Here is a 13497-nt window from a genome sequence, read left to right on the forward strand (position 1 = left end):
TCGCAGCTATTTTTAAACAGTATTCTCTGGCTAATTTTTGAAAAAATTTCAAAATGTATATTACATAAAATAATCAGTACGTATGTGTCTGATTACTAAATTAACTAGAACAGCCACATTGAGTCATACAATCCCCATCATTCATATTTGTTGTACCTTCCGTCCATCTTTCGATTGTAGAGTCCTCTAGAACCTGAGGCCATAGAGACGCTTCATATGGGTTAGTGCTTATGTGGAATAATTTTTCTAGCGCGCTTATGTCTAATTCGCTGTTAGGATCTGATATAGCTTCTCTCTGGTCGCTTAGTTTGTCAATAACCTCGTCGAAAATGTAATTTCTTGGTAAAAAGAGCGGGTTTACGGCTCGCTGAATATCTAGTCTTGCGCTGTAATCCTGAACTAGTGTATAGTAAACCAGTGTCCATTTCTTTAATGACTCCAACGTTTCAAATAACTTCACGGACTCTCCCCCATCGTCAACACCGATACGCTTATTATTCTTCAGACTCTCCCTTTGTTTTTCATTGAAGAATATGGCAACGAATTCTTCGTCAAGCCCTTCAATACCGTTAGCTTCGTCAACGAATGGACCTTTGTAGTTTTGCAAGCTTACAAAACTATTGTTGTAATCAACTTCAGTTTCTTGAAGAATCGAAAGAAAAGGCTTCAGTACCCTTTCAATAAAATCGGACGCCTTTTCGGTTATAATATCAAGATTTTCAGTCTTCATCTCAGGGAACTCCATTTCGATACCGAGACGTTTCGCCATTAATTCCACATATTTTAGGGTAAAGCGAAATTTGAACTCGTTACCAGCGTTCCTTATAACTGCACTTGCTCGCGCAGAAATATCCTCCACTACGGAATCTGTGAGCTCAGCTCTTGATTTCAATGCCTTGATAGCTTCAATATGTTTACTTCCAGCACCCAGTAATAGTATCAAGGCTTCACCAAGCTTCGTTAGGTTCCACCACATCACCTGGGGTTGATTTGCGTAAGCGTACCGGCGCTCGATGTCATCGTGATTTGGAGTATAGTTAGGCTTGAATTTATCCATAAACGCAAAGGGCCCAAAATCCATCGATAAACCCATGATAGAGACATTATCTGTGTTCAACACACCGTTACAGAATCCATATGCCTGCCAATAGGCAACACATTCAGCATTCAAGTTAACCACGTGCCTGTAAAAATGCTCATATACAGTACTGGATCCATTCAGCCCCTCAGAATGATTAGAAGTAGGCTCCACAGGAGCCTGGTTCTTCTCTTCGGGATCTGGGAACAAGTCCTCAACAAATGCATCGATTGGAAGTTCCTTTGGGAACATTCTCCCACCGTCAAAAACTTCATTTATACAGAAATCTGCCAGACGAAGCATGCCATTGTCATCTCCCCTCCATCTGAATAAATCAAAATTCCCAATCCGAATCCACGAGGGCGAAAACCGAGTAACTGACGCGCATGGCTCATAAATTGTTCTCCTGGCCTTTGTGCCAGGCAATAAAGTCAACTGAACCGCTCTTGTGCTCGGAATTCCAACCGCATTTAAAGTTTCAGAAATTACGTACTCACGAATGCTAGCCGACAATATCGCCTTCCCATCTGCAAACCTTGAAAATGGTGTCAGGCCACTGCCTTTTATTTGTAACGTTTGGTAGTTCCCATTGCGATCTTTTATGTCGAAAAGATTTGCGACGCGCCCGTCACCAAGCTGGCCAGCGAACTGTCCAAACTGAAACCCTGCATAAGCCAGGGCATATGGAAATATTTGCCGCTCTTCATCAACATATAGCTTACTACCTTGGCAATATTCCTTTAATTCGTCGTCTCTACACAATGCCAACTCCTCCAGTGCCCTATCTGATTGCATCAGCACCCTGTAGTTTTCTCTCTTCTCAGGAACTGTAAAGGCAAAATGGGCACACCTGTTTCCACATTTAACAACCCTAGGCACATTGAAAGAACTCCTTGCTTTTGGAACTTCCGATCCATAAACGAGGACTGCTTTTTCAACAGAGGGAACAGTTTGATCAGCCGCAAGGTATCGAACAACCTTTGAGGTCCCACTTTCCTTCAGGGCTTGCATCAACCCACGTCTGCTGGCCATTTAGCAACAATATACAATAGCGAACCTTTCCCAGCCACGAATATCGCTAATAGAGGGCTCTTTCACCTAATTATAGTACAGCTCCCCTCCCTTTCATTTGTAAAACCCTGCTCCTCCGGCAGTATACAATATATATAGAGAAAACTATGGATCACGTGATCAACGTTCCTGCTGTTTTCTACTCTACAGAATACAAAGGACGAGGCAGCGCTTCCCAATATAGACGCCTTAAACAGCGCAATGTCAATCGTAGGCTACAGAAGGCTGCATATTGTTCGAAATTGACCTAAAATCGTTCGCAGTAAGACAGCTGTTTTGATGCAGATGCTTGTGGGCACGGATTCAAAACAAACCATCATGAATCGAATACGTCATAAGTAGAGCTTAGGATGGTTAAATACAGTGAACATGTAGAACGTATATATTTGCTTAAGACAAGCGATGAAGTTATGTAATATTGGTAATAAGCAAGACAAGCTGAGAATCTTTCCCTCGCCCCTACACCTGTGTCATAAGGTTTTTAGTTGAACTTCACATTTTTTTTTTTTTAAAAGCTTACATACTCTACCTGCTTCTTTAAGACTTGTACGAGAAAATGGTTGACTTACCTTCTCCGATGGGTGCATCTTCTATCACAGGACCGGATAATGACCATCGAAATAGTGGTATTGGGTTCAATATCGAGTTTGGAAATAGTAGAAGAATTATGGATCGTAGAAACTCGGCATCACAGGGGGCAAATGGAAGCGCTATTGCCGATGTTTTTACTAAACAAGGTAGTTCTGGGAGTTTAAATTCGGGTATTTTAACGGGTAATGGAAGTGGGGATGTTAGTAGTCATACTATGGTTGGTTTGGAACAGACTAGCATTTATCAGGATCAATACCCTAGTGTTATGAGTGAAACGTCAACCCTTACTGGCGGCATGAGATCAGGCTGTGGCACTAGTACAAACGCACATGCACAGCATAGTAATGACAGCTTAGCAAATTCTAATGCGTTGACTTCTAATATTCAATTATGCCAGCGGTTGGAGGAGGTTAGTGCGAGGCTGATAGTGATGGAGGATACAGTAAATAAGTTGTTGCGGAAGATAGACCTACAGCAGAACGTTATTACGTCACTGCGGTATGAGAACCGGGAAGTGATGCAGACGATTATGCGAGACGTGAAGGATGTAAAGAGCCAGCTTCCTGTATTGGATGAGCATATAGTTGCCGCTAATCCCATGTCGGGTGGTAACTATGGGTTGCTGAAGACTACCTCTCGGAGCCAAAAAGATGTCAGAAATGACAGTAATTTAGAGTCATCTGCTTCTATGCCCAATATTCCGAAACAAACACAGTCTCAGTATATACCTCAGATTGTGGATAACTATGCGATGGACGATATGTATCAGCCATTTAGTTCTAGGAGTCAATCAGAGAAATTCACTTTAGACCTGAAAGATATTAATAAGGACGGTGGAATTCCTCGTAAACAGCTCTCAGGTATGAAGACTCATTCGACTTCTACATTAGCATCACATACAGTGCCCGCTGGTCAAGGTGCTGGAGTGCATAAGAATAGAAAGGATAGAGCTTTCGATGACAATTTATCTCCCTCAATTCAAAATTATTTCATGGGCCTTCCAAAACTTTCTGATGAGAATATGACGCAGCCGACGGTCTTATCCCCAGAACTATCTGACCTTGGTGTTAAGGAACCGCTTGATGTCGGACGTAATAGGCGCAGTCATAACTTAACTTTCCAAATTGGTCCCAGTGATAGTAATAGGGAAGCTAGCAAATTGAAGTACACTGTGGAAGAAGACGGATATCTTGAAGACGATGAGCAGTTTCGCGTTGACAATGAGGACGAGGATGAAGTAGACGAGGCTGCGAGTGCAGCGAATGTGAAGGCTCTATCACCGAACACGGTGCATCAATTTGCAAATAGTGGCAGTCAGGTTAGCGTTAGCGGGACGCCAGAAGCAGGCAGGCTTGTTTTGAAGAATAATGCAAAACTAGCAGTCAATGCTAAGAAGCCAAGTATGCTTCATAACGTCGCTACGTCTGGTTCAGATGACGGCCGACCCGATTTCACGGAATATACAATGATAAAAGCACCTGATAGTGTACAAGCTATATGGGACGAATATACGACGGGTGTTCATGGTAAACCCTCCATAAGGTATCTGGAGCAACGGTATGGCAATAAATGGCGGCTAAACAGAAATAAGAAGACGTTTGCTAGAAGGAATCGTATATACAAATTCATACTAAATGGTCTTCGGGAAAAGAAATCTGAGAAGGAAATGATAGATATATTAGAAGCACGCAGAAAGTACAAAAATGAGCATGGTGAGGTTAAGTGGAGGACAATAGGTTGGTTACAGCAAAGTCTCTCTGGGATATAAATGGTTATTTTATGACGGTCTTCACTCAATTGCTCACATATTATAGGTGAATTTTTGATCGCTAGGATACGTAACTATAATATCCTATAGAACTGAAGATGATGTAGCCTGATTTTCATCTATCAAATGATACAATGGTAGTTTATATATTGTTCCGTGAAGGATATCAATGGTTTTCTATCATTAACTGAGTTATACAAGGAGCTGCTTGGAAAAGCTTTGCGTATTGTTTCTAAAGAGAAAAAGGGCGGGAAAGAATTTCTAAATAAATGTTGCGGTGTCTCTCCTCTCGCCGCATTTCACTGAAAGACTCATATATATAGATTTTTTAATGCTCATGGGATATTGCGAAGTATTAAAATCAATGAAGTCAGTTTTGGTAATTAAATTACCAGTTTAAGGAAATTGAAAATGTATTCTGTCATTCTTTGCAAATGCAGACTGAAAGGTACGGCGTTAATTAATTGCATCTAGTCCCAATGGCAGGTTTAGTTTGAGACGACACTATTAATGTGTTTATTCGTTGATGAGTTCCAGATTTTCAAGATGGTTAAGATCGGGTGGTTATATACCTGAAACAAGGTTTCTTTAGCTCTGGGAAAGCTTCTGGATTGCCGTAAGCTTTTTTAATGTATTCGTGAAAAGGTCCTTGGCCTGTTGACTCAGATCTCTGACTTCTGCAAGAAGACTTTCGGCACCCTCAACATCCGTTGCAACTGTGCTGTCCGGATCTTCAGTAACATCTTTCATCGTTGGCAGAGCATCACTTGTAGAGGAGATATCATCGACAAGTTTTTTCATGGACTGGGGATTTGCTGCTATCAAGCCTGATGTGCTCCCAATTAAAGATTGGAAAGCTTCAATGAGTAGTTTTAGTTGGCGCAAAATCATCTGAAGTGCTAGACTACTTATAGAGAACAGTCTTTCGTTGTTTGTTAGCGAGGGTTTCGTGTTTAATAAATTCACCACTGAATTACTAAAATAGTAAACCTTGCGACGAACTTCTAAAGGACTGCTTGACGCTGCTCTCGATAATACCTGGACTGGTTTATTTGTCAAACTGGTCATGTTACCATTAGTATCGTTACTATTACCATCCTCAACTGGAAAAGCTTTAGTCAAAACATAACCTGCTACCTGCTTAATACAGTACAGTTGGATACTAAGGATATTTTTGGTAACCATAAAAATCGACACTATCGTTGAATAAATCATCTTCATCTCGGGACTAACGTTATTTGAAGTTGTTCCATTAATGGAAATTTCCACAAAGGATGTGCAAAATACTAGCACTAAAGAGATAACTTGAATGCAGAATCCTATAGCCCATTCTAGGATGCCGCCATCGCTCTTTTGCTGTGCTTTATGAACTGGCTCGGAATCTATATCTATTGGTGCAGCAACGCTTGACATTTTTACTGCTTAAAATGGGTAGGTTGGGTTGGGTTGAGTTGATATTAAGGTCCCGTCTATGCATTTCATTTTATTACATGGCGTGTAGTATAAGTACGTTGAGCAACACTAGACAATGATTTCCACCGAAATCCTCTTGTATGCCATCTAGTAACCGCGAACGGCCTTGTTATCTGCAACTCCCTGTAACGTGCTCCTAATACCACAAAAGTAATCGCTCTTAAGCCTTTTTTCTCCTATAATAGGTAAATTAGACCTTTATGAACTTTGCAATAGGATCAAAAACCTTGTGTACCGTTGTGTACTATTTATTATACTTGCTTTCATTACTACCGAAGATGAATAAATAAGGCCAATACAGATTCCACTATGATTGGCTTAAAACCGTGAGGCTTAATTGACCTACAGATATGCCATATGCCAGGTATGTACTCGTAACTGTTTAGTTCTCTAAATCATTATAGTAAGAGATCTCAAGTTGCTTGCCACATGCATCGGGTGTAAGCAACTCACACTTCGATGAAAATCGTCACATATGCAGAGCTACACTAAATCTAACATAGCATTCTACATCTGAGTCAAACCGATGCTATCACCATACTTCTATACAAATGCCACCTGGTATCTTACAAAGTAACGGAAAAAGGAGTCATTAGCAGGCAAAAGAATTGCGCTGATCCTCATCAGTTACTGGATAGTTTCTCGACTCTAAGATGTAATTGACTCTAAGATGTAATTGTCTAACCGCTATCTAATGAGTATATCAGTTGGAGAATTATGTCAATCGTTTGATACTAGAAGATAAATCCATGTAGAAGTCAACAACTTTTCATAACATGAGTCTATCGCAAGTCAAGTAAGAACCCTTCTTTTTCAAAGATGCTTAATAAGCATTATTAAGCTAGGAAGCACATTGTCAAGATAAATCAACCTTGCTTTCGCAACGCACTGCCACAGTTCACAGTTCACAATTAACATTAAGTAATGTCTTACCAAGTCGATTCGTATTAATTAATTGTCCCCTAAATCTGTGCTGAACTCTCTTAGCGGCATTTTTTTGAAAACGTATAACTATATGCGCATATATGACTATAATCTACATTTGGTATAATCTAGATGGGTTTTCGTATAATCAAGATGTTTCTTGCCATAATCTAGATGAGTTAGTAATCTACGTTGCCCCAGATTATTATCTCACAACATTCGCCCCTTTATCATAGTCTGAAAAATCTGGTACTTGGTTGTTAAATTTTAGTTACTAATAATAGGTGGGAAGGGATACCAAGATGACGTCTGTTTAATCAGGAACCTAATTAGGTGACTAAAACTACGCCAAAACGCTTCACAATGGAAGACACCACAGTCTTAAGTGCAAAGAGCAAAAATATAGGTTCACATAGTTTAGATGCGCGTTATGAATAGGGTGTGAGTATGTCAATTAAACCATCTCTTACCCCTAATAGCGAATCTAATGTATAAAAAGACAGTGTTCTTGTGATGTAGAACTGTAATCTTCTCAAATAAATCATCAAACAATCAACAGAATATACAAAATGTCTAACTTATTGAACAAATTTACTGAAAAGCTAACCGACCACGGTAACCAACACAAGAACGAGTACGGCCAATCTGGTCAATCTCGTGGCGGTATTAACAAGCAGCAAAGTAGTGGTGATTGGGACGGAAGTTCTAACATCCAGAACAGGTCCGGCCGCCAATCTGGCGGTATAAATGAAAACCAAGGCTCTCAGTATGGCAGCGATGGTTTCCAAAGCAATGAAAACCAGTACAGCTCTCAACAGCCACAACAGCAATACGGCTCTCAATTGGGTGATGATCAGTACAATTCCCAACAAAGTTACCAACAAAACCAACCATCTCATGGTCGCCAAGGTCGCCAAGGTCAGGAGTTTGCCTCTCAACAGAGGGACCAATCTTCCGGTGGATTTTCTAGCCAGGACAGAATGTCTGGATTTTCTAGCCAGGACAGAATGTCTGGTGGCTACAACCAACAACCTTCCGGTGCTAGATCTGGTCAGTACGACGACGAATTGGAGCAAGCTGAAGGTGCCTTCAGCAAGGGCAGACAACAACAACAAAGCTTGTTCGGTTCAGGAAATGACAATTCCTACAATTGAATTTACGTTGGTCTGGGCCAAAATTATAAATGACGTCTGGCCTTAAACGTTTTCTTTCCTCTTTAAATCAAGTTATGAATTTTGGTTAAGAGTATGATATGTCTGAGCGTTCCGAGTAAATCTGTTTTCACAATGAAAAGAACCAGAACTAGTTCTAGTGTTTGCCCTTAAATGGTTTATATGTTCACAAATGGTATTTATGGTTCATACTAGTATTTAGCTACAGATTCAAGTAGTTACTAAGCAATTAAATGGATTCAATTTATTGCTGCTAATTTATTTTTCATGACATAGAGTTGTAATTACTGGATTTAGCTTAGCTGGCGCCGACAGTCAAAATCGAAATGGAAGATATGTATCACGTGATCAATAGAAAACGTTAATCTCAACATGATTTTGAAAAGAGGCATCAAAACTTCGCAGAGGCCCACTATAATTTTGAAATCTAGAAGCTTTATAGTTAAGTACCCATTGCAGGCTATTTCAGAAGGTTCGAAGCGATTTTATGCATACTTAAAGGAGGTAGTAGCTTGTAAGAACTATAAAGAAAGATGACAACTGCATCTGTACATGATAATGCGATATCTGAGACAGCAGTAAATCTAATACGTTCTCCAACAATTAAGTCTGGCTACAAGAGCGTTGCTTGTGGTCCAAACCAGGTTCAAGTGGAAACCACAGATGTTCCTGCTTCAGATACAAAAGCTGTTAACGAGTTGAGTGCATGTAGGCATTTATATGGTGGAGCTCCAAAAACAAGCCGGTTTATGAAGAGTTTAGATACATCTTCGAATGCACAATTGAATGCTCATACTTATAATCCATATCTTTATACCCAACATAAAACACGTCCGAATGCACCATTTTATGTGCTTCATGTGAAGAGTAAACAACTAATAGATTCACAAAATATTGAGGGGCCTAAGGTTGGCTCCATTAATGGGTATGAATATACGATAAAGGCTGGCTCTGTACCAACATTTAAAATAAAAAAGAGCGTGATACCCTCTCCATCTGCATTTTACGAGACTGTTAAAGATATTGGAGAAGAGTTTGGAGCTATTATTTTAAATATTGAGGATGATATAAGTGCTAGTGAAAAAGATAGCGATTTATCATCAGTATCTTCAACCCTGAACGAATTCTCTTTGGATACAGAGTACTTCTGGTTTAAGGCGAGAAAACAATACCTGAATTCTTTTAAAAGCGAAAATAAGAAGAAATTGGACTTCCACCGAAGGCTTTTCAAGTTTTACAAAGAGTTTGCTGCTGAAGCAGACACTGCCGCGAAACCTAAAGTTATTGGAAAGGTACCTAGTATAGATAAACGAACTTTAGATCTCTACAGGCTTCGAAACTGTGTTTTGTTGAGGGGTGGTTTTAAAGCAGTATGCGAAAAAAAGCTATGGGCGCAATTAGGAAGAGAACTGGGGTATTCGGGTAGGATAATGAGTTCATTGTCTACCTCTCTGCGGTCTGCATACGCCAAAGTATTTAGTGATTATGATAAGTGGGAGGAGGATCAATCCAATAATAAATTTGATGAGCAACCCTCATCTGTGAATCTGGATGGTACAAACTTTGCGGCTGATTCTATGGAAAACAATGGTGAAAGTAATAAAAAGCGGACATTCGAAGATAGTAAAGATGAAATGCCTACAGAAGATATGCAGCAAGAAAAAAAAAGCCGATTGGCTAAAGTCAAGGCATATCATGTTGGTAGTTCGTGTGCAGAATACACAAGGATCAGGGATATAAAGGCTTGTAAGGGTATTGAAACAAACTTTGAGCGTGTAACAGAGGGCTTCTTAAACTTGACTGAGCCCAAGGCATCACTGCCTAACTATAACTTTAGTTTTTGGCAGTCTGGCATGGAGATATACGATAAATCTTCCCACGAAAATATGAACTCTCCAATTTATAACCTAAGACAATATTATGAAAAAAGTTTACGCCACCTAGAGGTCGTTGAATCAATGTACAAAAACATATCATCTAAGGTATTCCTAGAAGATGACAAGATTGAACAAATGGCCTTTGAAAAGATGTTCTTCGATATTCTGGCTGACCCAAATTTATCATTTGATGTAGACACAGGTATTGATTTGCCAAGCATTGTGCATGGATCTGGATTTCGCACAATATCAAAGTCCAATAATAATATTAAAGATATATTAGATCCTTGGAACTTTAATAATATTCCATTATCCAAAGACTCTTTATTCCAATTTTTGGACATTGATTATGGTAACCTAACAAGACCAAAGTTAAACGTGGGAATGCTGTTTTCTACTAAAGGCTGGTCTATAGGTGATCAATTCTTGCCTGAGATCAACTACAATTATTTAGGATCATCCTTGTTATGGTATATTGTACCTCCTGAATCCCAAGAAGCTTTTGAAAAGCTAGTTTTGGAGATAAATTCTATCTTAAATACGCCAAACGATGACCAGGAAAACATAGAGCCTGACCTCAGAAGGTCTGAAGTCTTTAAAAGCTATGCAGAAACGAATCCATCATCACCAGTCACTACAATTTCAAGAAGGTCGCGTGCTCATGAGGCATATACAACTAAAGATAAAAAGTCAACTTCGGCGTCTTATTTATTACCAAATGATCTACAGTTGCACCCTGATGATCTTGCAGCACGTGGTATAAAGGTATACAAGGCATGTCAAAATGCAAATTCATTTATATTGTTTTTCCCTAGATCTTACCATACCTCTATTTCTACCGGGTTCCACGTTTCTGAAAGCTGCTATTTAGCTCCCCAATCGTGGTTGAAGAACCTTGAACCAAGTAAAAGATGGTTTTCCGAAAGACAAATGTTGCAAAGCGTTAACTCTTTCGAATTTCTAAAAAACATAGTTGAGAACAGTAATGAAGAACGCCTGGTTAAGGAAGCAAAAGAGTTGCTTATCCCAATGATCAACGAAGAACTGAAATTGCGTGAAGTTTTTGTTGGTATGTTTCCAGAAATTTACTTGATATCGAATGACTTTGACTTTATTTCGGACGAAGACCTTAGTTTCACTTTTCCTTCAAAGGTGGTAATTGTGGCTGATGCTGGTGAACAGTTCACAATGTCCTTGAGTAGCTTTTTATCACAAATTAAGAAGAACGATAACACATATATGCTGTTTTCGAAAGAGATATCGTATTCAAATCTACATTGTCACGTATACTATTCGACCGAAGCGCTTCAGTGCCTTTTAAATGATATTACAGCAGAAGGAAAGTCTGAGAAGCACCCCGTTGAAAAAGTAGCTGACTTAGTGTTAAAAAGATACTCTGGCTCACGCATTCCACTATCAATACTTGAATCATTACTACGAAGGCATCAGACTACCACTGATCCGCAACTTCTTGAAGTCAAGCAGTACATTGAACATATACAGCCAATGATACTGCAATGCAGAGGATTTTTAGAACGGATGAACATCTCTAATATTGTATCCGTAGATTATGGTTCTGGTTTTAACCTCAATGAATTACCCGCTTTACGGTTTAACTGCACTGCGGACGAATTGGAAACACTTTGCAAAGAATTGAGACCACTTTCTGTCGAGTTTGTCGAGTTGAATTCAGTGTTTCAAACACTACGCCGCTTCAAGGAGTTTCAAGAGATAAGCGTCTCAGCTCTATCTGCTAAAGATTTAAACCAGATGAAGTTAGCGTATGGTTACGGGGCCGAATTGGGCATTAAGTCTAACTACCTGGATTCGTTAGCGACCTCTATCATACAGATCGGCTGGTTAGATACATACGACCTTGCAATTGTGCATCGTTCTCCATCTTGCTATGAAAACTATGAGGACTATAACTTACGGTCAATGTACAATTTTTTGAAGATAGGTGTAAGGTACCTTGATCATAATGTCCACCAAGAAAAGCTGGAGAGACTAAGCAATATCTTAAAGAGGTCGCAGGAAATTATTGATATTATCAACGGATTTTTCAAGAAAAAGAACTACAAAGTACCAATTCAGCAACTCGAGTTCATTATGGACTCTTTAAACAATGAGTTCATACCTTTGGAACCCGAAGTCGTTAGTAGTTTATGGAAACTCGCAGAGGGTGTTCGAGAGGTCAAGCATAAATTCATCCCATCCTGCTCCAGACTTTCTGTTAACGAAAATGCTTCAAAGTTAGCGACATATTTGAAAACTTTAGACAACGATGCTTTAAAATATATTCCTTACTTCAACGGTTCAGAACAGGACCTGAGAATGTCTGCTGGAGACATATCCATGGAGGAATACCCTGCATTTTTTGGCAGGTACCTAAAGGAGTCCAAAACTTGGACCCAAACACTAGGTAAACTTATCCCTAATTGGAGGACTTCATTAGATTCCATATTGGATCACACAAGACGTTGTCTGGATATCGCCCATGATGTATTTTATACATCTGAAATGGCGCATAACCAATCAGTTTACTGTTTCTGTCGAAACGGAGATATAGGTAGCACAATGGTGGAATGCGAAATTTGTAGAGAATGGTACCATATCAGTTGCATAAATGACGGAAATTGGTCCTTGCCACCGGACGATAAAAGTGCGTTCCTATGCACTGTATGCAGTCCAATCCCTATTGAACAAAAAACCAAGAAGCTAGACATACATCATCTCCTTGAATTGTTACACTCATCCGTTACTCTAAAAATAATTCCCGACAGGCTAGTCCTGCACAAGCTGTTCGCAATATTTGAATGCGTCCTCAAATTTAGAGGTAAGCTGCAAAGCGAGTGCGAAGATCTCTCAAGCGCAGAGTTCCATGAAAAAGCAAAGTTCTACCTAAGAAAGCTCCAGGGTGCTGGGTGCCAGATGACAGCTGAAATAACACAGCTGCAAAATACTATTAAAAACGACGACTTAAATGCAATAGCAAAACTAAGAGCTTCAAATCGCACTATAGTCACCGGTTATGAAGCGCTTTTAAATTCACCAAAGGATAACAATGATGTTAAACAGAGCGACGCAACCGATTGTTCATTACTTAAACATAACAGCATGATATCTTCTCACAATCCTGAATCTCCAACTACGAGCTTTAACGATTCAGTCATATCCGTTTCTACAGGAATATCTGACAAACTTACTCAAATAAATACCCATAACAACCCAATCTCATCAATGGAACCCGTCTCTGACGGTAAAGACGACACTAGTAATATGGGAAAAGTTATACCTAAGCGAATTGGAATTGCGGACCTCTTATCACCACTTCCAGAAAATTAAACCACATGTAAATGCTCTTTGTATGCTTTTAATTCCTATAGACTTATAGATACTTAATTTAAATCGTTATACTTATCTACCGTCAGCGCATTGTTGTAATAATAGGTAACAGGTTTTCTAACAAAATTGCTTCACAAGCATTTCTATTGTTAAAAGTAATTACAACAAACAGAACAATAGCTATATCTCCTTACTAAA

General features: G+C 39.4%; 4 protein-coding genes across 4 annotated transcripts; 3 read left to right on the forward strand and 1 right to left on the reverse strand.

Moving 5' to 3' along the window:
• Positions 1-100: 100 nt before the first annotated feature.
• FMP40 (Fmp40p) lies at positions 101-2110 on the reverse strand (the record flags this gene model as incomplete). Its single annotated transcript, XM_018132900.1, has 1 exon — positions 101-2110. The coding sequence occupies one exon, from the start codon at positions 2108-2110 to the stop codon at positions 101-103; it is 2010 nt and encodes a 669-aa protein (XP_017988389.1).
• A 595-nt stretch (positions 2111-2705) lies between these two features.
• HOT1 (Hot1p) lies at positions 2706-4508 on the forward strand (the record flags this gene model as incomplete). Its single annotated transcript, XM_018132901.1, has 1 exon — positions 2706-4508. The coding sequence occupies one exon, from the start codon at positions 2706-2708 to the stop codon at positions 4506-4508; it is 1803 nt and encodes a 600-aa protein (XP_017988390.1).
• A 2966-nt stretch (positions 4509-7474) lies between these two features.
• GRE1 (Gre1p) lies at positions 7475-8059 on the forward strand (the record flags this gene model as incomplete). The annotated part of the gene is made up of 1 exon (XM_018132902.1): positions 7475-8059. The coding sequence occupies one exon, from the start codon at positions 7475-7477 to the stop codon at positions 8057-8059; it is 585 nt and encodes a 194-aa protein (XP_017988391.1).
• A 551-nt stretch (positions 8060-8610) lies between these two features.
• On the forward strand, positions 8611-13299 carry ECM5 (Ecm5p; the record flags this gene model as incomplete). Its single annotated transcript, XM_018132903.1, has 1 exon — positions 8611-13299. The coding sequence occupies one exon, from the start codon at positions 8611-8613 to the stop codon at positions 13297-13299; it is 4689 nt and encodes a 1562-aa protein (XP_017988392.1).
• Between the last annotated feature and the right edge of the window lie 198 nt (positions 13300-13497).

Source organism: Eremothecium sinecaudum, chromosome V, assembly GCF_001548555.1.
Source record: "Eremothecium sinecaudum strain ATCC 58844 chromosome V, complete sequence".
NCBI classification, from domain to species: domain Eukaryota; kingdom Fungi; phylum Ascomycota; class Saccharomycetes; order Saccharomycetales; family Saccharomycetaceae; genus Eremothecium; species Eremothecium sinecaudum.